General features: G+C 40.9%; 1 protein-coding gene across 2 annotated transcripts in view; it reads left to right on the forward strand.

Annotated features, from left to right (window-relative positions):
- The window catches only part of LOC123746468 (chitinase-3-like protein 1), a 242,896-nt gene that overhangs the window by 214,060 nt on the left and 1,198 nt on the right, over positions 1-27,638 (forward strand). For both annotated transcript variants that reach the window (XM_069318429.1, XM_069318428.1), the window contains exon 11: positions 13,452-13,676. In XM_069318429.1, the coding sequence (XP_069174530.1) occupies positions 13,452-13,676 (225 nt within the window). The remainder of the gene's footprint in view (positions 1-13,451; positions 13,677-27,638) is intronic.

Genomic DNA, 27,638 nt, shown 5'->3' on the forward strand with positions numbered 1-27,638 from the left:
ATTTCTCACTTATGAAAAAAATACATTCATGAGAGAAGACAAAGCTGGAGATCTAACACCAGAGGTACACATCACCACAACAACAATGGCATCATAACACCAGAGGTACACATCACCACAACAACAATGGCATCATAACACCAGAGGTACACATCTCCACAACAACAATGGCATCATAACACCAGAGGTACACATCACCACAACAACAATGGCATCATAACACCAGAGGTACACATCTCCACAACAACAATGGCATCATAACACCAGAGGTACACATCTCCACAACAACAATGGCATCATAACACCAGAGGTACACATCTCCACAACAACAATGGCATCATAACACCAGAGGTACACATCTCCACAACAACAATGGCATCATAACACCAGAGGTACACATCACCACAACAACAATGGCATCATAACACCAGAGGTACACATCTCCACAACAACAATGGCATCATAACACCAGAGGTACACATCTCCACAACAATAATGGCATCATAACACCAGAGGTACACATCACCACAACAACAATGGCATCATAACACCAGAGGTACACATCTCCACAACAACAATGGCATCATAACAGTACTGACAACGTCAGGTAACCATGCATAAACTTGGACAAAGTGCCGATCTGAGCCCTATATACATCCTGTATGAAAATGCTTCTGAGGTATGATGCCCCTGGCATGGAACCCTTTTCCAATGAAACATAACATTAAACGTGCTATGTTCAGATATGTAATAAGTGTGTTACCGGAGCTATGAAGGGAGACCGAGAGAACTGGACTTAGCCACTTTTGAAGAAACAGGGAATAGGGTAAACATGAGAACAACTTCCAAAGTTCTAAAGAAAATTTAGCCAGTAAAGCGAGAAAGAATGCTTAAAGTAGGTTACAACAGAACGAGGCGACAAAATTGGAAATTAGAGACACAGTTGTGGGATATCTGGGGCTTGACTTATTTACAATTATATTCAATTATTTACTTATTTGATTTAATAAATCGAAGGACCACCCACTTTTGAGAAAAGAGGGAAAACTAATAAAAGTGATAATTAGAATAACACTAGAGAACCAGTGTCTATGGATAATTATTAAAGGGATAATCACTTGTAATAATGAATGGACTGTATTATTAATTAATTTAAGTCAGAGCCTCAAAGACCTACATTGGGGGGGTATTTCTAGAAATTCATATACATCTAGGAACCAGTGTGGTTCGCCACCAGTTCATTGCTGAGTAAATGATATTATAAATCTAAACTACTATAGATTCAAATATGAGAACTCGAATTGTGAATATTAAAGATTATAATTACTGAGCAACAGTCAGAGCAAACACATTGATTACCAATCATCATTTCTGACAATAATCTATTCAATGTAAAGATTCTACAAGAATTATATAAGAATCAAATCATATAAAATAAATTTGTACGAAAAGGGTCTTAGCTTTAAGACGATTTCTATAACATCATTTCGTCATTCGTCCTCGTGTTCACAGGATCTCCACAAAGAAAGAACGAGAGGTGAATAACACGAATGAAGAGAAACAACTTGATGACTCCTCGCATACACGCTGAAATCAGAGAAAATTAAGTAGCATTTGAATAGGCTACGTTATAATTTCAATATTCATGAAAACGGAGGAAATTGCCGAACTTGTACTAACGTTGTATATTGGGTATCCTCGCTATATAACGACAGACTACTCACAAATATATAATCTAGGATGATGCATCAAACGAGAAACAGAAACATATACTTATCGTGAGCGTATTGAGTATTGAGGTCTGCCGGAACCGCGTCAGCCAGTCCCTGACGTTCACTGCTGTGTACGTGTAATTACGGGTCTTGGCTTCAATTGTTGACGCGTTATTAACTGGCTGGGCACTATGGAACACGTGGATTAGTAATTATTAACTGTTGACCGAGTATCAGTGTAATTCTTGCCAATAAATTCCCCAGTCACTACCACGTGTCTCGCCACTCTTCACGCCAGGGATGCCTTCTCTCGCACATTGGCGTCTCCGCCTCCCTCAACCCGTCTCTCGCATTCACCACAGAAATTATTAATCACGAATATTTCTTTTCCGTGCAATTATGGATGTAATACGTTAATGAGAACTGGGTTACAATAATAGGGATTTAAATATTATCATATTCTCGTTTTATGGTGTTAAACGAGAAATGGAGAAGAATTTATTTTCTCCATGGCATTCGCACGTAACAGGTAAGACTACTACTTGATAACAATTTTAGTTAATAACTCTCGGTTTTAGATTATTGGGAGTTATATTATCCATAGGTAATTATTACATGGAATACTGATAATTTTAGAGAACCACATTCAACTCTCTAACACATTGGTAATAAACGTGTCTAACTGGACATTATCTGACACAATGTTGCTACTCGATTTCATGAGAATTCTAGCATTAATACGCAGATGCAATGGCTAATTTATGTTGACAGTACCGTTAGTGAAATTAGTAACTACTGTAGTTAGTATATAATGATAATGATTTATTATAATATAATAGTAGTTTATTAGTGTTGAAAATTTCCAACATAACTCCGGGGGGAGAAATCTTGGGTCGCAGTGCAATGTTGAGTACTGACGTACCTATCCCGAAGTTAGTATTAATGTTAGTATGTTAGTACGTTAGTACACACATAACAGATGTCCTGTAATTGTCAAGGACATACAAAACTTTAAGTCTTGTAAAGGAATTCATGTTAAATGGAAACATGGATTAAACATTGAAATATTAGATGATTAAGTTATCTGTAATCAAGAACTCTCTAAAGCTTACAATAAACTCAACAACTAGGGTCGCAGTGAAATGTAATGGTGTATTACGTAGTTGTTGAATTGTAGGCAAACTCAGAAAAAGTTCCTAAGAACTGATAACATTATTGTATAAGTTGTATTCTACATTATTAAACAATAAAGTATTATGGGGTCATTCAAGATCAAGGAGACTTTGACACTACAGTAAGGTCACTGTCTAGGGTCGCTGTGACTTGTAACTATTGAGTTGCTAGACAATAACATCACGGAGCATCATGATCACCCCAAAATCAAATGAAGAAATTTGATTTAATATGCACTGCCGTGCACTAGTCATTCTGACTGATGGTATAACTACGTTGCTAACTAGCTAAAATAGTGTAATATTAGATAACTGAAAAGGCTTATTCATTAAATCAAGGAAGATTCTGAGTTGACAGTGAGATTAGTAACCTAGTCATTCTGACTCATGAGCTAATTGAATTGCAGCTGATAGGCTTGACACTGTAAACTCATTAATACATCCTCAACCTTTAAATGAAAATTGAGTTTATTAAATTAGTCTCTTTAAGTATAGTCAACTGTAATTAATTGTGAGTACAGACTAGGCTAGTACCCACTTGACACTAACTAAAGTCCCTAAACCTACCTAAATAAATGGTTTAAATTTCTAACCTACCTAAGTAGAGGACTAAGCTAATTGTTATAACTCACTAATTCTTAGTGGAGTTACTCTAGCTAAATTGTGAGCAGTAATGCACTCAAATTAACATTGGGACCTGTATTGAGCTCATTAACATGGTGAGCTATATTGAGCTCGTTAACATGGTGAGCTATATTAAGCTCATTAACATGGCGAGCTATGTTGAGCTCATTAACAGGGTGAGCTATATTAAGCTCGTTAACAGAGTGAGCTATATTGAGCTCGTTAACAGTTAACAGAGTGAGCTATATTGAGCTCGTTAACAGTTAACAGAGTGAGCTATATTGAGCTCGAACTAACGAGGTGGAGTATTGTAGCGTTCAAGTATCATAGCGAGCAATATTGAGCTCGAATTCGCATGGGGAACAATAAGGCACTTAATTATTATGTTAATTCATAGTTGAGCTGTAGGATCAGCTTAGGTTATTAGTGCAAGATCCTTGTTGAAGAATAGCTAAGCACGGAATCTAGGCAGATTCTCTGGTGAGCAGTGCTCGAATTAGTGTGGGGAGCATTGTAGCGTTCAATTATCATGGCGAGCAGTGCTCGTATTAGCATGGGGAACATTAAAGGGCTCAATTGTTACGCTAAATCAGGGTGAGTTATATTGAACTCGAATTAACGAGGTGGAGCATTGCAGCGTTCAATTATCATGGCGAGCAGTGCTCGTATTAGCATGGGGAACATTAAATTGCTCAAATATTACGTTAACTCAAAAGTGAGTTATATTGAGCTCATTAAGCATGTTAAGTAACAATGCTGATGGTTTAATGATAATGCATTAAACAAAGGGAAACCTAAGGTTGCTGGAAATTAAATTACTACTACGATTAATCCTATTCAAAGATAATTTATAACATTTTCCCAACCTAAATGTTTCACGGATTATTAGTTCTCTGTAGATTCACTTACGTATTGGTAAGTTTGCAAGTTTGTTCGTGCTGCGTTCCTACAATAATTAAGCAGAAACGAAAGAAAAACAACTCAAACAAAAATTGATGCAAGTATTTTTCACTAACTCTTAGTGCAGAAAACATTGAATTAATAAGGTTTTCTTGGCAAACCTTAAGCGCAGGTATTTTGGACCTTGGTCCCAGTGAATTTATAATTATAGAAGTTGCTTGATGACTTCATAGTATTGCTAAATTCAGGAAATGCTAGATGCATTGAGTGCTAGCCTAATATTATTGATTACCTAGGAAATGCTAGATTCTCTAGCCTAATATTATTAATTACCTAGGAAGACTGAGTGTGGTCAATTATTACTTGTCGAGAATAATTCTAGGTCTGCAGTGGATCCAATGGTTTGGTCGCTGTGACTTGTACTTGTTTAGGTACGGACCACTGGTTTTCCACTGAGAGCTATGAAACATCTCGGCGAATACTAATTGTACTACATTCAATCTGGGTTTATTACTCAGCTGTGTTTCTCATTTTAGCTGGCTGCTGGAGAATTGATTTACTGCTGACTAATTTATTATTGTTGGCAGGCCTAGGCTTGTTCACATTCAGAACTTTACCGGTAAGTAAGTAGCCACCTGCAGATTGGAGCATATTCATGCCCAATCGTTTAACATGTCCAGTTATGAACTGGTAATAGTAGTCTGCTCCTACTAGTACATTTACATTGTTAAGGCGGTCAGACGTTAACTTCTTGTCAGCCAAATTAATTTCACGTTCCTGCAGGAAGTGGGCTGTGTACCCCAGACCCTTAATATTTAGGTCAAAAGGTATTTGATCTACAACAATGGCTTGGATAGCCTTGACATGACTACCTAGTCGTACAAGCGGTTGAACTACTGAATATTCATGGGTTCCTCGATTTATCATGAACCCTGACAGGTTTAATTTTACCTGTCTGATTTAATTTCACCTTGCTTTCTGAGTAATGAAAGTTTTCTGGGATCCTTGATCAAATAGTCCACGAGTGGTGATCTTGGCTCCTTTGTTCTTTATTTGAAGTTGGGCAGTATGCAAAGTTGCATCCACTTGAGACACTGGTGAAATTACGCTGTGCACATCTCGCACCTTGCAGCACTGTACTGGTGTAGATTCTCTACCTCCTATTCTAGGATTGACATAATTTGTCCTAACTAATTTGTACAGTGCAGCATGATGCTTGCCCCTTCTACACCTATTGCAGGTGTTCAGTGGGGTGTCACAGCTATTAACATTATGTGATTTGAGACACCTAGTACATTTGTGTAACTGTTTGAGTCGTCTGACTCTTGTGTCTCTATTAGGGTAATTAGTACATTTGTACAGAGAATGTTTTTAATTGCAAAACAAGCATATTCCCCATCCTACAGCTCGTTTAGGGGTTACCGGTTTAGGTAAAACAGTAACTGTAGGTTGTGATGGTTTTGCTGCTTGCATTTGCTTGTTATTTATTCTCTTGTGAGTACTTGGTGTACTCTGGGGAGCAATTACTGGGCTCTTTGGAGTGCTCTTTGGATTATTAGGTCTCTTAGGAGCACCTGTGGGGCTCTTGGGCCTTACTGATGAATCAGTGTTTGACTTATTGTTATTACATTGATTATTAGTACCCTTATTACCTGGTGACAGTGTCACTTTAGGAGTTCCAGGTAAGGAAACTGTTGTGGGTACAGTTTCGGTGCATTCAGAAGAGGCATTAAGTGCCTGGTTTGCTGAATGATTGCTTATATTGAGCAAACCTGTAAATATATCCTGCATTGACAGGACATTACCATTCTGGTATACATATAATTTATTGAGTGTGTCACCAGACAATTTTCTCTGGATGATAATTTTAGTCATCCACTCAGCAGTTGGGTGATCCACCTCTTTACTGAACGAATTTAACAGTGACTCAAGCTGAAAACTAAAGGTTTGTAAAGAGTCAACTGATTGTTCTGGTGGAGATAAATCTAGTAATTAGTGTACAAGGTTTATAACAGTCTTCTCATTGTTAGCACTTACTCTAGGAGGCTGGTGTGAGTAATTGTGACCATTACTTGTATTGCTCGAGGCTTCTTGCCTAGCCTCAGCTTTAATTACAGCTTCGACTGCTGCTGCAGCTTTAGCTTTATCATTTTCTGGTTCAGATTCACTGATTATTGCAGCTTTACTAAGAGTTTCATCTGCAGCTTCACTTGTTTCTCTGGGTTCCTGTGAAGAGCTAGTTAATTCAGTAGCCTCATGCATTGAATTCATAGAATCCAGGGAACATTGAGAAGAGCTGTCTGAAAATTGATCAGACTCTGTAAATAAATTATTACGTGAAGTTGTATTAGATGAGATGGCAGAAAATGAAGGTTGAACTTCAGTTGTTGATCCTGTGTAGTGATCAGTATTGATTAGAGGATTCTCCTCATTTTGAGGTAGCTCATGTATTTCATCTGAGCTGGGTGCTTGCTCGGGTGTAGGTCTACTAAAAAAATGTTCTATCCACTCAGGAACATTTTGTGTCGCAAGCACATTGTTATATTGATCTAACTTGTCTTGAATGATATCTTCATAGTCGGCAAGATCAGATTCTATCAGACGCAATTCGTCTGGGTCAGTATTACTGACAAGGAGTATGTTCCTATAAGACTCGATTACAACCTTTACATAGTCATATTTTTGGCTAGCCACCTTTGTGGAACTTATTAGCCTGAAGACGTCAACTGAGTTAGTTCCTAAACAGTTGTCACATTTGACAAGTAGTCTTGACAGGTGATCTTGAAGACCTCTCAAGATTCTTCCAGTTTTTTCTGGAGTAGCCATTCTGGTTGTAAGTTTGAGCCTTATAGGGCTTATATAGCTACTTGGACAGCTATGGTACTTGCTCCTTTATGTAGAGCAAGTATAATTATTGACAGCCTGGTATTTTCTTGAGGCTGATTGTAATTTACCTCATTTAGAGGTTAGCTACCTACCTAATAATAAGCAACTAAGATTTGAGTGGTGCCTTGGTCTCACTACAGGTGTTCCTTAGCTTAGCTCTTCAAAATCAGCCTTGGATGGGTAGTGAACTTACAGTAACACTCAAAGATGTACATGGAAATATGCAATAAAATATAATTACACAATAAATGGTTAATCCCACCCATTAGGGTCATCACTACATAAAATAATAATGCACCAGCACTGTCTAACAGTACTAGTTAGGTAATAATCCTACCTATTAATGCAGCTAATGGTGTAGACTGAATTTGTACAAATCTTAGTACCGTGTCAGTCTGAAATATCCTACCTCTGTTGGGTTGGCATAATAACTACAATAAATGTGGTGCAATAATGTGTAAATAGTGCTATGTTTTTGGATTTTGTAATTCTATATAATATATACACTGGTAGAAATTATGTGTATAAGAAATTAAATGAACACAAGAGAATTAATTGTGTTTGGCAAGTATTCTACTGCCGTAAATAATATTTAACTTCTGAATGTACTTCCTAATTGTGGAATATAATGTTATCAGGGTTAGTAATGATTAATTAGTATGGGATCAGTAATTTGTATTAGTATACTGGATCTTAAAATGTTAATGAATCCACTGACTTGAGTGAATCAGTAATTATGAATTGAATTTAGGCTCTAATGGACAGTCTGCTGACAGCCGTAAATTGAAATATTTGTATAGCCCAATAATGGTTAACACATAATTGGTGTTAGTGATTAATTAGTATTAATTGAGGATAGCTTGATTCTAAGCTATCTATCCGGTTCGAAGAGGACCATAATGTGGGATATCTGGGGCTTGACTCATATATTCAATTATTTACTTATTTGATTTAATAAATCGAAGGACCACCCACTTTTGAGAAAAGAGGGAAAACTAATAAAAGTGATCATTAGAATAACACTAGAGAACCAGTGTCTATGGATAATTATTAAAGGGATAATCACTTGTAATAATGAATGGACTGTATTATTAATTAATTAAAGTCAGAGCCTCAAAGACCTACATTGGGGGGGGGGGTATTTCTAGAAATTCATATACATCTAGGAACCAGTGTGGTTCGCCACCAGTTCATTGCTGAGTAAATGATATTATAAATCTAAACTACTATAGATTCATATATGAGAACTCAAATTGTGAATATTAAAGATTATAATTACTGAGCAACAGTCAGAGCAAACACATTGATTACCAATCATCATTTCTGGTAATAATCTATTCAATGTAAAGATTCTACAAGAATTATATAAGAATCAAATCATATAAAATAAATTTGTACGAAAAGGGTCTTAGCTTTAAGACGATTTCTATAACATAGATTCGTCATTCGTCCTCGTGTTCACAGGATCTCCACAAAGAAAGAACGAGAGGTGAATAACACGAATGAAGAGAAACAACTTGATGACTCCTCGCATACACGCTGAAATCAGAGAAAATTAAGTAGGATTTGAATAGGCTACGTTATAACTTCAATATTCATGAAAACGGAGGAAATTGCCGAACTTGTACTAACGTTGTATATTGGGTATCCTCGCTATATAACGACAGACTACTCACAAATATATAATCTAGGATGATGCATCAAACGAGAAACATATACTTATCGTGAGCGTATTGAATACTGAGGTCTGCAGGAACCACGTCAGCCAGTCCCTGACGTTCACTGCTGTGTACGTGTAATTACGGGTCTTGGCTTCAATTGTTGACGCGTTATTAACAGGCTGGGCACTATGGAACACGTGGATAAGTAATTATTAACTGTTGACCGAGTATCAGTGTAATTCTTGCCGATAAATTCCCCAGTCACTACCACGTGTCTCGCCACTCTTCACGCCATGGATGCCTCGTCTCTCACAATGGCGTCGCCGCCTCCCTCAACCCGTCTCTCGCATTCACCACAGAAATTATTAATCACGAATAATTCTTTTCCGCGCAATTATGGATGTAATACGTTAATGAGAACTGGGTTGCAATTATAGGGATTTAAATATTATCATATTCTCGTTTTATGGTGTTAAACGAGAAATGGAGAAGAATTTATTTTCTCCATGGCATTCGCACGTAACAGATAAGACTACTACTTGATAACAATTTTAGTTAATAACTCTCGGTTTTAGATTATTGGGAGTTATATTATCCGTAGGTAATTATTACACGGAATACTGATAATTTTAGAGAACCACATTCAATTCTCTAACACATTGGTAATAAACGTGTCTAACTGGACATTATCTGACGCAATGTTGCTACTCGATTTCATGAGAATTCTAGCATTAATACGCAGATGCAATGGCTAATTTATGTTGACACTACCGTTAGTGAAATTAGTAACTACTGTAGTTAGTATATGATGATAATGATTTATTATAATACAATAGTAGTTTATTAATGTTGGAAATTTCCAACAACAGTGATGTCAGAAAGAATTTTTTTTTTCAGTTTAAGAGCGGTCAGTAAATTGGACGGATTATGTTAGGAAGTTGTCTAGGCCAACTTGAAGCAAAGTTTTAAATGTATATACGAAGAAAAATGAGAGAAAGAGTCATTGTATGAAACTACTGATGATCTATAAGTAGATTCTTCACCCTGTAGACACAACTAGGTGAATACACACACACACACTCCACATTACCTGGACAACCTGAAATAATAGTGGAACAACTGGCTGCTAGAGCTTAACTTAAGTACATGCAAACCAACGAAAATGAATGCAGGAAGCAGTAAGCCGGACAAAAGATGACAATGTGACAGTAATCATTTGCTGGACTTGTGTGGAGAGAGACTTGGGGTTGATGATACCCTCAACCTCTTACCATAAGCCCACATCAAACTAATATCATCATCTACACATGCGACGTAGGCCAACATAAGGGCTGTCTTTAGGAATATGTACAGAGGCGTGTATGTCACATAGGTCAGATAATTGTAATATATGCGGGACTTACGTGGAGTCCTTAATTCATTAAACACCATGAAGCTCAAGAAGTCAAAGATGTAAGCTATCAAACTGGACCCAGAGCTGAGAGGCATGCGTTACACGGAAAGACTAGGGCGTTACATCTAACGTAACTGAAAGAGAAGAGAAGCAAGGTTGATATGATCACCACAAAGATCTCAGGAGACGAGTCAGGGCAGCAGACAAGGCCAGCCCATTAGCATGATGGTCTCGCCTCATGCTGGTCGGTGTTCAATCCCCGACCGTTCAAGTGGTTGGGCACCATACATCATCCCCCTCCCACCATTCCATCCAAAATCCTTATCATAATCTCTCCCCAGTGCTGTATAGCAGTAATGGCTTGGCACTTTCTCCTGATAATTTGACTGTCTTGGAAATTACCCAGGCGTAAGGTAAACTGGATATTACCCAGGAGTGAGGTAAACTGGATATTACCCAGGAGTGAGGTAAACTGGATATTACCCAGGAGTGAGGTAAACTGGATATTACCCAGGAGTGAGGTAAACTAGATATTACCCAGGAGTGAGATAAACTGGATATTACCCAGGAGTAAGGTAAACTGGATATTACCCAGGAGTGAGGTAAACTGGATATTACCCAGGAGTGAGGTAAACTGGATATTACCCAGGAGTGAGGTAAACTGATATTACCCAGGAGTGAGGTAAACTGCATATTACCCAGGAGTGAGGTAAACTGTATATTACCCAGGAGTGAGGTAAACTGGATATTACCCAGGAGTGAGGTAAACTGGATATCACCCAGGAGTGAGGTAAACTGGATATCACCCAGGAGTGAGGTAAACTGATATTACCCAGGAGTGAGGTAAACTGATATTACACAGGAGTGAGGTAAACTGGATATTACCCAGGAGTGAGGTAAACTGGATATTACCCAGGAGTGAGGTAAACTGATATTACCCAGGAGTGAGGTAAACTGTATATTATCCAGGAGTGAGGTAAACTGGATATTACCCAGGAGTGAGGTAAACTGATATTACCCAGGAGTGAGGTAAACTGGATATTACCCAGGAAAGAGGTAAACTGATATTACCCAGGAGTGAGGTAAACGATATTACCCAGGAGTGAGGTAAACTAGATATTACCCAGGAGTGAGGTAAACTGATATTACCCAGGAGTGAGGTAAACTGATATTACCCAGGCGTGAGGTAAACTGATATTACCCATAAGTGAGGTAAACTGATATTACCCAGAAGTGAGGTAAACTGATATTACCCAGGAGTGAGGTAAACTGATATTACCCAGGAGTGAGGTAAACTGGATATTACCCATGAGTGAGGTAAACTGATATTACCCAGGAGTGAGGTAAACTGATATTACCCAGGAGTGAGGTAAACTGATATTACCCAGGAGTGAGGTAAACTGATATTACCCAGGAGTGAGGTAAACTGATATTACCCAGGAGTGAGGTAAACTGATATTACCCAGGAGTGAGGTAAACTGATATTACCCAGGAGTGAGGTAAACTGGATATTGCCCATGAGTGAGGTAAACTGATATTACCCAGGAGTGAGGTAAACTAGATATTACCCAGGAGTGAGGTAAACTGATATTACCCAGGAGTGAGGTAAACTGGATATTACCCACTAGTAAGGTAAACTGATATTACCCAGGAGTGAGGTAAACTGGATATTACCCATGAGGGAGGTAAACTAGGTATTACCCAGGAGGGAGGTAAACTGGATATTATCCAGGAGTGAGGTAAACTGGATATTAATCAGGCGTAAGGTGACCTGGATATTACCCATGAGTGAGGTAAACAGGATATCACCCACTAGTAATGTAAACAGGATATTACCCAGGAGTAAGGTAAACTGGATATTATCCACTAGTAAGGTAAACTGGATATTATCCACTAGTAAGGTAAACTGGATATTATCCACTAGTAAGGTAAACTGGATATTATCCACTAGTAAGGTAACCTGGATATTACCCACTAGTAAGGTAAACTGGATATTACCCAAGAGTGAGGTAAACTGGATATTAATCAGGCGTAAGGTGACCTGGATATTACCCATGAGTGAGGTAAACAGGATATCACCCACTAGTAATGTAAACAGGATATTACCCAGGAGTAAGGTAAACTGGATATTACCCACTAGTAAGGTAAACTGGATATTACCCAAGAGTGAGGTAAACTGGATATTACCCAGGAGTGAGGTAAACTGGATATTACCCAAGAGTAATGTAAACTTGATATTACCCATGATAAAGGTAAATTGGATATTACCCATGATAAAGGTAAACTGGATATTACCCAGGGGAACTGCTACTTATAATTTTTCATTGCACAATATTTTAAAATCAATTACTAATTCTGAATATCTAATTACACACTTAAAAGCTTCTAATGGAAAGATCAGTTAAACATTTACCATTAGTGGGACGTGGCTCCTATTAGGTACCTTTGAATATAAGAAAAATTAACAAAGTACGATGTCCATTATGTTTCCTTAACAGGAAAATCGGAGTTGGCACTCGGTAGCTTCCTAGGAATAGGGTAAATTTGCTATAGACAGGGGAAAGGTAAACCTGGTTATTATCCAGGAGTAAGGTAAACTGCATAATACCCAGGAGTGAGGCAAACTTGATATTACCCAGGCGTAAGGCAAACTGGATGTTACCCATGAGTAAGGTAAGTAAGGGTTGTATAACAAAAGTATAATATATTTCATGTGATAATTATCGAGTACATAAGACAATTATCGATCACTATAAATAGGCATTATATTCTCAACAGTTTCTTCAACCTCGTTAATTTGTAAACGATATTAATCAAAACGGTAATCGAACCAAATTTTTGCAATATAATAGTATATTATGTATGCTGAATAGGATAAAATGCAAATATGTATATGACTCTCAAGTATTGGGACGATCTTACTAGAACACCTTGATATAAAATCTTATTTCTATTGTCTCTTGGTTAACAAATTATATCATTGAACCCTCAGAAATGTTATAAAACTACTACCACATGATTTATGAGGTGATTATTTAGTCATAATATATGAATAATATTGTTACAAGCCATTATGGAGGTGTATAAGATGTGGTTCTTCCAGGACGTGTCCTCTACGACCACCTTGGGGCCCAGCCCTTCCCCTAGTCCCAGCCCTTCCCCTAGTCCCAGCCCTTCCCCTAGTCCCAGCCCTTCCCCGAGTCCCAGCCCTTCCCCTAGTCCCAGCCCTTCCCCGAGTCCCAGCCCATCCCCTAGTCCCACCTGTCACAGGGAGGGCCTGAACGCTGACCCCGCTGGCGACTGTACAGTGTACTATATGTGCCACCAGGTATGTTGTTCTCTTGTTTACTGCTGCCTACTGTTATCTGTCGGGGCCTACTGTTGCTTACTGCTGCCTACTGTTATCTGTCGGGGCCTACTGTTGCTTACTGCTGCCTACTGTTATCTGTCGGGGCCTACTGTTGCTTACTGCTGCCTACTGTTATCTGTCGGGGCCTACTGTTGCTTACTGCTGCCTACTGTTATCTGTCGGGGCCTACTGTTGCTTACTGCTGCCTACTGTTATCTGTTGGGGCCTACTGTTGCTTACTGCTGCCTACTGTTATCTGTTGGGGCCTACTGTTGCTTACTGCTGCCTACTGTTATCTGTTGGGGCCTACTGTTGCTTACTGCTGCCTACTGTTATCTGTCGGGGCCTACTGTTGCTTACTGCTGCCTACTGTTATCTGTCGGGGCCTACTGTTGCTTACTGCTGCCTACTGTTATCTGTCGGGGCCTACTGTTGCTTACTGCTGCCTACTGTTAGCTATTGGATCTACTGTTGTTCAGTGCTGCCTTCTGTTATCTGTTGGGGCCTACTGTTGTTTAGTTCTGCCTACTGTTATCTGTTGGGGCCTACTGTTGTTTAGTGCTGCCTACTTTTATCTGTTGGGGCCTACTGTTGTTTAGTAGGTTCTTTAGTGTTTTAGTGCTGCTGCCTACTGTTACCTGTTGGGTCTACTGTTGTTTAAAATATCAAAGTGTTCAGTGAGGATCTACAAAGTCTTCTCTGAGTACTCTTTATTTTCTTCTCCAAGGCTATGGGTCCCTACACTTGCACCAGAGGTGGTACCCCTTCTAGGCATATACAGTATATATATATATATATATATATATATATATATATATATATATATATATATATATATATATATATATATATATATATATATATATATATATATATATATTGTGACGGGAAAGTGTAGGAGTGTAGATGTTCAGCAGTCTTCCTAATGGCTGGTGTCAATGCCTGTCACATTTACAAAAAAAAAGAGACTGCTTGGCTGTTGTCTGTGGTAAAGTAAGGGAAGACACACAAAACACATAGTATGAACAATGAAACTTTAATTAACTGGAAAGCAAATTTAAAAACAAAGACAATACCTTGGCTATGTACAGTGCAAACAAACAAGTCATAAAAATTAAGAGCAGGGATAAATTACTCTAGGAATAATATAAAGAAAAAATGACATAAACAGGTGCTGAGAATAAAGTGCTAGCTGAGAAACATCCACCTGATAGACAGCGTATATCAGTTAGTTGTTCACAGCTTGAGAGCACAAGGATATTCTGACTTCAATGGCTGGTTCAAGCCCAGACATCGACTTAGGTAGAGGGCGCCGAGGTGCAGAGGTGCAGGTGTGCAGACGGCGGGTCACCAATCAGAAGCAGGCAAGCTGGAATGGCAGTTTGCTGGTTGACGACGGGCGAGCCGGCATGGAGGGAGTGTGGAGTGGGAGTTTAGGGTACGTTTTACCTCCTGGTCAAAACGTTTTGTGCTACTGGTAGACGTATCTTGGAGGTAGCATCTTATTCTTGTACATGTGTAAGTAACTTTATGTAGGGAAGAGCAGGCTCAATCTCTCTTGAAAGAGATTATCGTCACAATATGTATACCAGATATAGGTGTATTTGCGGCGAGGTGGTGGCTGACAGGTACGCACGTGTCACCATGGCCTAATCTGCCAAAGCACAGGGGGATGGCACTCGAGGCACAATGAAGTTAACGACATCATCAAGAGGAGCCTCACCACAGCTGGATGCCCAGCTGAAAGAGAGCCCCGTTACCTAACGGCTCGTAACTCTGATGCTCTTAGTGGTCGCCTGGAAGGTATCACAGTGAACCCCTGGAAGAATGGCAAGCAGTTGGTATGGGACTACACGTGCGTATCAACCCTGGCTAACACCTGCATTAACCTCAGTGTTGCACAACCAGGTGGCGCTGCCACCCACAGGGAAGCAGCCAAATCTCGTAAGTACAGAGAAGTGGATCACCACTACAATTTTGTCCCAATTGCTTCTGAGACACTCTGCGCCTGGGGTAAAAGTGCTACCAGTTTTTTGAAGGAACTGGGTTCTAGGCTCATTGAAACAACAAGGGACCCTAGAGCTGCCAGCTTTCTTTTTCAGCGCCTCAGCATGGCGATACAGAGGGGAAATGCGCACTGCATTCTGGGTTCCTGCCCGCCATCTGAGGAGCTGAAGGAACTCGACAACCTATGATAACCATCTTTGTACCCTATATGTAACTCCTTTTTTGTAACAAAGTTCAAATAAAACAAATATATATGTGTACATATAAAAGAATAAGGGTGGTAGGAGAGGATAATATTAGTGTTCAGTGAGAAACCACATGGTCTCCTCTGAATACTTTTTATTTTCTTCTCCGAGGCTATGGGTCCCCACATTGGCACCAGAGGTGGTACCCTCACAAACTTTATATTATATATATATATATATATATATATATATATATATATATATATATATATATATATATATATATATATATATATATATATATATATATATATATATATATATATATATATATCACTAAGAACTCTTTGACCCGGCCAGTATTCGAACCCATGCCATCCAGGATCACCCCTAAACGTACACAGTACCGTGACACAGTCACGGTACTGTGTACGTTTATGGGTGATCCTGGACGGCATAGGTTCGAATCCTGGTGGCAGGGTCAAAGAGTTCTTAGTGATATATGGCTTGCGCGTTCATGCAGCTTTCTCACACATACATAAATATATATATATATATATATATATATATATATATATATATATATATATATATATATATATATATATATATATATATATATATTATTAAATATGACCGAGAAAGTAAGATTAATAATTCTAACACGAATTTTCTCAATCTTTCGTACATTTCTTTTCACTGTTGGAGGTAAATCAAAAATCAATTCTCCAAAATTCATTTTTATTTCTAGTCTGACGCGACACGAGCGCGTTTCGTAAAACTTCCACGACCAAGAGATGGCATCCTGAACCTTGCAGGAATTAACCTCACTGAGGACCAAGTCACTCTCCTAAATCTGGGCATAAACTGTCATGTCATGTCCAGACCGAGTGAGATGGCCCGGAAAGTAGAGTTGGAAATTCTGTTGGACGACATATTCGACCTCGAGACACAAAGGAAGGTCACTACCAAAGATTCCTTACAAGCAGAACTTATTGCAGAAGGAGGAAAGAATCGAGGCAATTACAGAAGCACCATACTGTCCCCCGAGCTCAAAGCGGCAGCTAAAAGCCTTCGTGAGAACAAGGAGATAGTTGTCAGGAGAGGTGACAAGTCGCCAATATATGTCATTCTTAAAAAAGACGAATATCTGGCGAAAATGAACATCATACTCTCTGACCAAACTAAGTTCCAAAGGGTAACGAAGGACACTACAGCCGAATTAAAAGCAAAGGTCAACAAACTGATCGAAACTGTGAACGCCAAGAAATCCGGACTCCACCTGCCAAAGATCATTGGGGAATATAAACCTGGATATGCGTATGGAAATGTCAAGACACACAAGCCTGGAAACCCACTTCGGCCAATCATTAGCCAGATACCCACACCCACGTACAGACTGGCGAAGCGACTCAACGGCCTGCTGACTCCTTATGTTCCCTGCGCCTTCAGCCTGAAGTCTCCAAAGGAATTTGTTGAATTATTGCAGGGCACACGGGCCACAGGGATAAGAGCCTCGTTGGACGTAGAATCGCTGTTTACCAACGTACCTGTGGACGAGACAATCGGGATGATAGCCGACAGAGTGTATCGTGATCCAGCCTGTACTCCACTTGATATACCAGAAAATATTCTGAGGAAACTACTCCAAGCTTGTACTAAAGAGGCACCCTTCTTGAGCCCGGATGGGCACATGTATTAGCAAGTAGATGGGGTCGCCATGGGTTCTCCCCTAGGTGTCCTGTTTGCAAACTTCTACATGGGTACCATCGAGCAAAAAGTCTTAGTCGACATGAACTTGAAACCGGCCATATACTGCAGGTATGTTGACGACATTTTTACACAGGTACCTGATGTCAGACATCTGCAGGAGCTGAAGGAGGCATTTGAGCAGAGTTCCGTGCTGCGTTTCACTTACGAGATGGAAAAGGATGGGAAGCTGCCCTTTCTAGATGTAACAGTCATGGAAAAGAGCGGAGGTTTCCACACTGCAGTCTACACTAAGGAAACGAACATAGGAATGTGCCTAAATGCCAACAGCGACTACCCAGACAGGTACAAGAGGAGTGTTGTTAACGCATATGTCGACCGTGCTCTCAGCCACAGCTCAGAATGGAAGCAAGTCGACGAAGAACTCTGTAGGGTAAGGCAGGTCCTAGTCAACAACGGCTTCTCCAATGGTTTCGTCGAAGACATCATAAGAAGGAAAGTGAAACGCCATGCAACCTCTGAAGAGACAACGAACACAACACCTATACCCCCTATTAGACTATTTTACAGGAACTTCTTTTCCACAGCTCATAAAACGGAGGAAAGGGTCCTGAAAGATATTGTTAATAGAAACGTTATCCCTACAGACAAAAATCAGAGGATACAACTGACGATTTACTATAAAACCAGAAAAACGGCCAGCCTACTCATGAGAAACTCTCCAGACACAAAACAGAACGCTTTAAAAGAGACTAACGTCGTCTATGCCTTCAAATGCCCTCTTGGGGACTGTAAGCTCCAAAAAACCCAGTATATAGGCAAGACAACAACATCTCTTTCTAGGCGTTTAACGATGCATAAGCAACAGGGCTCCATTAAGGAACATATAATCTCTTCCCACAACCAAACCATCGCCAGAGAAATCCTAGTAAACAACACAGAAATCATCGATAGATACAGCGATAGCAGGCGACTTGACGTTTGCGAGGCACTACACATCAAGAAGTCAACACCAGCAATCAACAGCCAATTAATGCACAACTATATTCTACCCACCTCAAGACTCCGCTCCAATATAGAAGCATCAAGAAATATGGACCAATAGGCTTTCTACAAACACTTCTATTCAATACCCTTTGTTTCGTGTTCTGTCTTGTGTTGATGAAATTAATACCCTATTAATGCCACCTCTTGTTCTGTCTTGTGTTGATGAAATTAATACCCTATTAATGCCACCTCACCCCATCCACCTCACTCAAATGTAGATATAAAGTCGGAGATGCGTAAGTTCTATTCAGTTGTGTATTTGTAAACTAAAGTCTTTGAAAATGTAATAAGTTTTACGAAACGCGCTCGTGTCGCGTCAGACTAGAAATAAAAATGAATTTTGGAGAATTGATTTTTGATTTACCTCCAACAGTGAAAAGAAATGTCCGAAAGATTGAGAAAATTCGTGTTAGAATTATTAATCTTACTTTCTCGGTCATATTTAATAATATATGTCTACAGGAAAGACTGCTACCAAAATATACTAATATATATATATATATATATATATATATATATATATATATATATATATATATATATATATATATATATATATATATATATATATATATATATATATATATATATTAGTATATTTTGGTAGCAGTCTTTCCTGTAGACATATTATTAAATATGACCAAAAAGTAAGATTAATAGTTCTAACACGAATTTTCTCAATATTTCTTATATTTTTTTCACTGTTGATGGTAATTGAAAAATCAATTCTCCAAAATTCCTTTTTATTTCTAGTCTGACGCGACACTTGAACGCGTTTCGTAATAACTTATTACATTTTCAAAGACTTTAGTTTACACACACACAACTATAACTTGCAAACACTAAACAGAGTTTAAACAGCTTTGATTTTATACCTGCATTTGGGTGAGGTGATATGTTACAACAGTTTTGGATGAGGAGAAAACAAACTTTCAACACAAGACAGAACACGAAACAATGGGTAAAATATTTTGTAAGTTAAAGGGAAGAATGGAAGTAACTGCAAAGGGCCTATTGGCCCATATTTCTTGATGCTTCTATATTGGTGCGGAGTCTTGAAGTGGGTAGAATATAGTTGTGCACTAATTGGCTGTTGATTGCTGGTGTCGACTTCTTAATGTGTAGTGCCTCGCAGATATCAAGCCGCCTGCTATCGCTGTATCTATCGATGATTTCTGTGTTTTTTGTTAAGACTTCTCTGGTGATGGTCTGGTTGTGGGAAGAGATTATATGTTCCTTAATGGAGCCCTGTTGCTTATGCATCGTTAATCACCTGGAAAGAGATGTTCAGCCTACTATGCAAGGCCCGATTTGCCTAATAAGCCAAATTTTCATGAAATAATGTTTTTTCGACTACCTAACCTAACCAAAGCTAACTTTTTCGGCTACCTAACCTAACCTAACCTATAGAGATAGGTTAGGTTAGGTTAGGTAGGGTTGGTTAGGTTCGGTCATATATCTACGTTAATTTTAACTCCAATAAAAAAAAATTGACCTCATACATAATGAAATGGGCAGCTTTATCATTTCATAAGAAAAAAATTAGAGAAAATATATTAATTCAGGAAAACTTGGCTTATTAGGGAAATCGGGCCTTGCATAGTAGGCTGAGAAGTGCGTTCTGGCTACTAGGTACGACACACACACACATATACACACACATATATATATATATATATATATATATATATATATATATATATATATATATATATATATATATATATATATATATATATATATATATATATACAAATACACAACTGAATAGAACTTACGCATCTCCGATTTTATATCTACATTTGAGTGAGGTGGAAGGGGTGATGTGGCATTAACACAAGACATCTGTCTGTCTTGTGTTAATGCCACATCACCCCTTCCACCTCACTCAAATGTAGATATAAAATCGGAGATGCGTAAGTTCTATTCAGTTGTGTATTTGTGAACTAAAGTCTTTGAAAATGTAATAAGTTTTACGAAACGCGCTCGTGTCGCGTCAGACTAGAAATAAAAATGAATTTTGGAGAATTGATTTTTGATTTACCTCCAACAGTGAAAAGAAATGTACGAAAGATTGAGAAAATTCGTGTTAGAATTATTAATCTTACTTTTTCGGTGATATTAAAAAATATATGTCTACAGGAAAGACTGCTACCAAAATATACTAATATACATATATATATATATATATATATATATATATATATATATATATATATATATATATATATATATATATATATATATATATATATATATATATATTAGTATATTTTGGTAGCAGTCTTTCCTGTAGACATATATTATTAAATATGACCGAAAAAGTAAGATTAATAATACTAACACGAATTTTCTCGATCCTTCTTACGTTTCTTTTCACTGTTGATGGTAATTCAAAGATCAATTCTCCAAAATTAATTTTTATTTGTAGTCTGACGCGACACTTGAGCGCGTTTCGTAAAACTTATTACATTTTCAAAGACTTTAGTTTACAAACACACAACTGAAACTGAATACAGCTTACACATGTTCGATTTTATATCTACATTTGGGTGAGGTGGATGAGGTTAAAACAAACTTTCAACAATGGGTATTGAATGAGTATTAAATTCAAACACAAGACAGAACACGAAACAATGGGTATTGAATGGAAGTAATTGTAGAAAGCCTATTGGTCCATATTTCTTTATGCTTCTATATTGGAGCGGAGTCTTGAAGTGGGTAGAATATAGTTGTGCATTAATTGGCTCATGACTGCTGGTGTTGACTTCTTGATGTGTAGTGCCTCGCAGATATCAAGCCGCCTGCTATCGCTGTATCTATCATTTTTCTGTGTTGTTTGCTAAGATTTCTCTGGTGATGGTTTGGTTGTGGGAAGAGATTATATGTTCCTTAATGGAGCCCTGTTGCTTATGCATCGTTAAACGCCTGGAAAGAGATGTTGTTGTCTTGCCTATATACTGGGTTTTTTGAGGCTTACAGTCCCCAAGAGGGCATTTGAAGGCATAGACGACGTTGGTCTCTTTTAAAGCGTTCTGTTTTGTGTCTGAAGAGTTTCTCATGAGTAGGCTGGCCGTTTTTCTGGTTTTATAGTAAATCGTCAGTTGTATCTTCTGATTTTTGTCTGTAGGGATAACGTTTCTACTGACAATATCTTTCAGGACCCTTTCCTCCGTTTTATGAGCTGTGGAAAAGAAGTTCCTGTAAAATAGTCTAATAGGGGGTATAGGTGTTGTGTTAGTTGTCTCTTCAGAGGTTGCATGGCGTTTCACTTTCCTTCTTATGATGTCTTCGACGAAACCATTGGAGAAGCCGTTGTTGACTAGGACCTGCCTTACCCTACAGAGTTCTTCGTCGACTTGCTTCCATTCTGAGCTGTGGCTGAGAGACTAGAAATAAAAATAAATTTTGGAGAATTGATCTTTGAATTACCATCAACAATGAAAAGAAACGTAAGAAAGATCGAGAAAATTCGTGTTAGAATTATTAATCTTACTTTTTCGGTCATATTTAATAATATATATATATATATATATATATATATATATATGCGAACAAGCCTGAATGGTCCCCAGGACTATATGCGAATGAAAACTCACACCCCAGAAGTGACTCGAACCCATACTCCCAGAAGCAACGCAACTGGTAACTACAGGGCGCCTTAATCTGCTTGACCATCACGGCCGTCAAAAGGAAGTGATAGCCGAGGCTATTTGAGCCACTTCCCCGACGGCAACTCGGATGGTAATCTTGGGCATAGCATTTCACCAAATCACCTCATTCTTTGGGGCACACGTGAGGAACACAAATGCGAACAAGCCTGAATGGTCCCCAGGACTATATGCGAATGAAAACTCACACCCCAGAAGTGACTCGAACCCATACTCCCAGAAGCAACGCAACTGGTAACTACAGGGCGCCTTAATCCGCTTGACCATCACGGCCGTCAAAAGGAAGTGATAGCCGAGGCTATTTGAGCCACTTCCCCGACGGCAACTCGGATGGTAATCTTGGGCATAGCATTTCACCAAATCACCTCATTCTTTGGGGCACACGTGAGGAACACAAATGCGAACAAGCCTGAATGGTCCCCAGGACTATATGCGAATGAAAACTCACACCCCAGAAGTGACTCGAACCCATACTCCCAGAAGCAACGCAACTGGTAACTACAGGGCGCCTTAATCCGCTTGACCATCACGGCCGTCAAAAGGAAGTGATAGCCGAGGCTATTTGAGCCACTTCCCCGACGGCAACTCGGATGGTAATCTTGGGCATAGCATTTCACCAAATCACCTCATTCTTTGGGGCACACGTGAGGAACACAAATGCGAACAAGCCTGAATGGTCCCCAGGACTATATGCGAATGAAAACTCACACCCCAGAAGTGACTCGAACCCATACTCCCAGAAGCAACGCAACTGGTAACTACAGGGCGCCTTAATCCGCTTGACCATCACGGCCGTCAAAAGGAAGTGATAGCCGAGGCTATTTGAGCCACTTCCCCGACGGCAACTCGGATGGTAATCTTGGGCATAGCATTTCACCAAATCACCTCATTCTTTGGGGCACACGTGAGGAACACAAGCGGATTAAGGCGCCCTGTAGTTACCAGTTGCGTTGCTTCTGGGAGTATGGGTTCGAGTCACTTCTGGGGTGTGAGTTTTCATTCGCATATAGTCCTGGGGACCATTCAGGCTTGTTCGCATTTGTGTTCCTCACGTGTGCCCCAAAGAATGAGGTGATTTGGTGAAATGCTATGCCCAAGATTACCATCCGAGTTGCCGTCGGGGAAGTGGCTCAAATAGCCTCGGCTATCACTTCCTTTTGACGGCCGTGATGGTCAAGCGGATTAAGGCGCCCTGTAGTTACCAGTTGCGTTGCTTCTGGGAGTATGGGTTCGAGTCACTTCTGGGGTGTGAGTTTTCATTCGCATATAGTCCTGGGGACCATTCAGGCTTGTTCGCATTTGTGTTCCTCACGTGTGCCCCAAAGAATGAGGTGTTTTGGTGAAATGCTATGCCCAAGATTACCATCCGAGTTGCCGTCGGGGAAGTGGCTCAAATAGCCTCGGCTATCACTTCCTTTTGACGGCCGTGATGGTCAAGCGGATTAAGGCGCCCTGTAGTTACCAGTTGCGTTGCTTCTGGGAGTATGGGTTCGAGTCACTTCTGGGGTGTGAGTTTTCATTCGCATATAGTCCTGGGGACCATTCAGGCTTGTTCGCATTTGTGTTCCTCACGTGTGCCCCAAAGAATGAGGTGATTTGGTGAAATGCTATGCCCAAGATTACCATCCGAGTTGCCGTCGGGGAAGTGGCTCAAATAGCCTCGGCTATCACTTCCTTTTGACGGCCGTGATGGTCAAGCGGATTAAGGCGCCCTGTAGTTACCAGTTGCGTTGCTTCTGGGAGTATGGGTTCGAGTCACTACTGGGGTGTGAGTTTTCATTCGCATATAGTCCTGGGGACCATTCAGGCTTGTTCGCATTTGTGTTCCTCACGTGTGCCCCAAAGAATGAGGTGATTTGGTGAAATGCTATGCCCAAGATTACCATCCGAGTTGCCGTCGGGGAAGTGGCTCAAATAGCCTCGGCTATCACTTCCTTTTGACGGCCGTGATGGTCAAGCGGATTAAGGCGCCCTGTAGTTACCAGTTGCGTTGCTTCTGGGAGTATGGGTTCGAGTCACTTCTGGGGTGTGAGTTTTCATTCGCATATAGTCCTGGGGACCATTCAGGCTTGTTCGCATTTGTGTTCCTCACGTGTGCCCCAAAGAATGAGGTGATTTGGTGAAATGCTATGCCCAAGATTACCATCCGAGTTGCCGTCGGGGAAGTGGCTCAAATAGCCTCGGCTATCACTTCCTTTTGACGGCCGTGATGGTCAAGCGGATTAAGGCGCCCTGTAGTTACCAGTTGCGTTGCTTCTGGGAGTATGGGTTCGAGTCACTTCTGGGGTGTGAGTTTTCATTCGCATATAGTCCTGGGGACCATTCAGGCTTGTTCGCATTTATGTTCCTCACGTGTGCCCCAAAGAATGAGGTGATTTGGTGAAATGCTATGCCCAAGATTACCATCCGAGTTGCCGTCGGGGAAGTGGCTCAAATAGCCTCGGCTATCACTTCCTTTTGACGGCCGTGATGGTCAAGCGGATTAAGGCGCCCTGTAGTTACCAGTTGCGTTGCTTCTGGGAGTATGGGTTCGAGTCACTTCTGGGGTGTGAGTTTTCATTCGCATATAGTCCTGGGGACCATTCAGGCTTGTTCGCATTTGTGTTCCTCACGTGTGCCCCAAAGAATGAGGTGATTTGGTGAAATGCTATGCCCAAGATTACCATCCGAGTTGCCGTCGGGGAAGTGGCTCAAATAGCCTCGGCTATCACTTCCTTTTGACGGCCGTGATGGTCAAGCGGATTAAGGCGCCCTGTAGTTACCAGTTGCGTTGCTTCTGGGAGTATGGGTTCGAGTCACTTCTGGGGTGTGAGTTTTCATTCGCATATAGTCCTGGGGACCATTCAGGCTTGTTCGCATTTGTGTTCCTCACGTGTGCCCCAAAGAATGAGGTGATTTGGTGAAATGCTATGCCCAAGATTACCATCCGAGTTGCCGTCGGGGAAGTGGCTCAAATAGCCTCGGTTCCTTTTGACGGCCGTGATGGTCAAGCGGATTAAGGCGCCCTGTAGTTACCAGTTGCGTTGCTTCTGGGAGTATGGGTTCGAGTCACTTCTGGGGTGTGAGTTTTCATTCGCATATAGTCCTGGGGACCATTCAGGCTTGTTCGCATTTGTGTTCCTCACGTGTGCCCCAAAGAATGAGGTGATTTGGTGAAATGCTATGCCCAAGATTACCATCCGAGTTGCCGTCGGGGAAGTGGCTCAAATAGCCTCGGCTATCACTTCCTTTTGACGGCCGTGATGGTCAAGCGGATTAAGGCGCCCTGTAGTTACCAGTTGCGTTGCTTCTGGGAGTATGGGTTCGAGTCACTTCTGGGGTGTGAGTTTTCATTCGCATATAGTCCTGGGGACCATTCAGGCTTGTTCGCATTTGTGTTCCTCACGTGTGCCCCAAAGAATGAGGTGATTTGGTGAAATGCTATGCCCAAGATTACCATCCGAGTTGCCGTCGGGGAAGTGGCTCAAATAGCCTCGGCTATCACTTCCTTTTGACGGCCGTGATGGTCAAGCGGATTAAGGCGCCCTGTAGTTACCAGTTGCGTTGCTTCTGGGAGTATGGGTTCGAGTCACTTCTGGGGTGTGAGTTTTCATTCGCATATAGTCCTGGGGACCATTCAGGCTTGTTCGCATTTGTGTTCCTCACGTGTGCCCCAAAGAATGAGGTGATTTGGTGAAATGCTATGCCCAAGATTACCATCCGAGTTGCCGTCGGGGAAGTGGCTCAAATAGCCTCGGTTCCTTTTGACGGCCGTGATGGTCAAGCGGATTAAGGCGCCCTGTAGTTACCAGTTGCGTTGCTTCTGGGAGTATGGGTTCGAGTCACTTCTGGGGTGTGAGTTTTCATTCGCATATAGTCCTGGGGACCATTCAGGCTTGTTCGCATTTGTGTTCCTCACGTGTGCCCCAAAGAATGAGGTGATTTGGTGAAATGCTATGCCCAAGATTACCATCCGAGTTGCCGTCGGGGAAGTGGCTCAAATAGCCTCGGCTATCACTTCCTTTTGACGGCCGTGATGGTCAAGCGGATTAAGGCGCCCTGTAGTTACCAGTTGCGTTGCTTCTGGGAGTATGGGTTCGAGTCACTTCTGGGGTGTGAGTTTTCATTCGCATATAGTCCTGGGGACCATTCAGGCTTGTTCGCATTTGTGTTCCTCACGTGTGCCCCAAAGAATGAGGTGATTTGGTGAAATGCTATGCCCAAGATTACCATCCGAGTTGCCGTCGGGGAAGTGGCTCAAATAGCCTCGGCTATCACTTCCTTTTGACGGCCGTGATGGTCAAGCGGATTAAGGCGCCCTGTCGTTACCAGTTGCGTTGCTTCTGGGAGTATGGGTTCGAGTCACTTCTGGGGTGTGAGTTTTCATTCGCATATAGTCCTGGGGACCATTCAGGCTTGTTCGCATTTGTGTTCCTCACGTGTGCCCCAAAGAATGAGGTGATTTGGTGAAATGCTATGCCCAAGATTACCATCCGAGTTGCCGTCGGGGAAGTGGCTCAAATAGCCTCGGCTATCACTTCCTTTTGACGGCCGTGATGGTCAAGCGGATTAAGGCGCCCTGTAGTTACCAGTTGCGTTGCTTCTGGGAGTATGGGTTCGAGTCACTTCTGGGGTGTGAGTTTTCATTCGCATATAGTCCTGGGGACCATTCAGGCTTGTTCGCATTTGTGTTCCTCACGTGTGCCCCAAAGAATGAGGTGATTTGGTGAAATGCTATGCCCAAGATTACCATCCGAGTTGCCGTCGGGGAAGTGGCTCAAATAGCCTCGGCTATCACTTCCTTTTGACGGCCGTGATGGTCAAGCGGATTAAGGCGCCCTGTAGTTACCAGTTGCGTTGCTTCTGGGAGTATGGGTTCGAGTCACTTCTGGGGTGTGAGTTTTCATTCGCATATAGTCCTGGGGACCATTCAGGCTTGTTCGCATTTGTGTTCCTCACGTGTGCCCCAAAGAATGAGGTGATTTGGTGAAATGCTATGCCCAAGATTACCATCCGAGTTGCCGTCGGGGAAGTGGCTCAAATAGCCTCGGCTATCACTTCCTTTTGACGGCCGTGATGGTCAAGCGGATTAAGGCGCCCTGTAGTTACCAGTTGCGTTGCTTCTGGGAGTATGGGTTCGAGTCACTTCTGGGGTGTGAGTTTTCATTCGCATATAGTCCTGGGGACCATTCAGGCTTGTTCGCATTTGTGTTCCTCACGTGTGCCCCAAAGAATGAGGTGATTTGGTGAAATGCTATGCCCAAGATTACCATCCGAGTTGCCGTCGGGGAAGTGGCTCAAATAGCCTCGGCTATCACTTCCTTTTGACGGCCGTGATGGTC

The sequence above is a fragment of the Procambarus clarkii genome, chromosome 90 (assembly GCF_040958095.1).
Source record: "Procambarus clarkii isolate CNS0578487 chromosome 90, FALCON_Pclarkii_2.0, whole genome shotgun sequence".
In the NCBI taxonomy this organism is placed as follows: domain Eukaryota; kingdom Metazoa; phylum Arthropoda; class Malacostraca; order Decapoda; family Cambaridae; genus Procambarus; species Procambarus clarkii.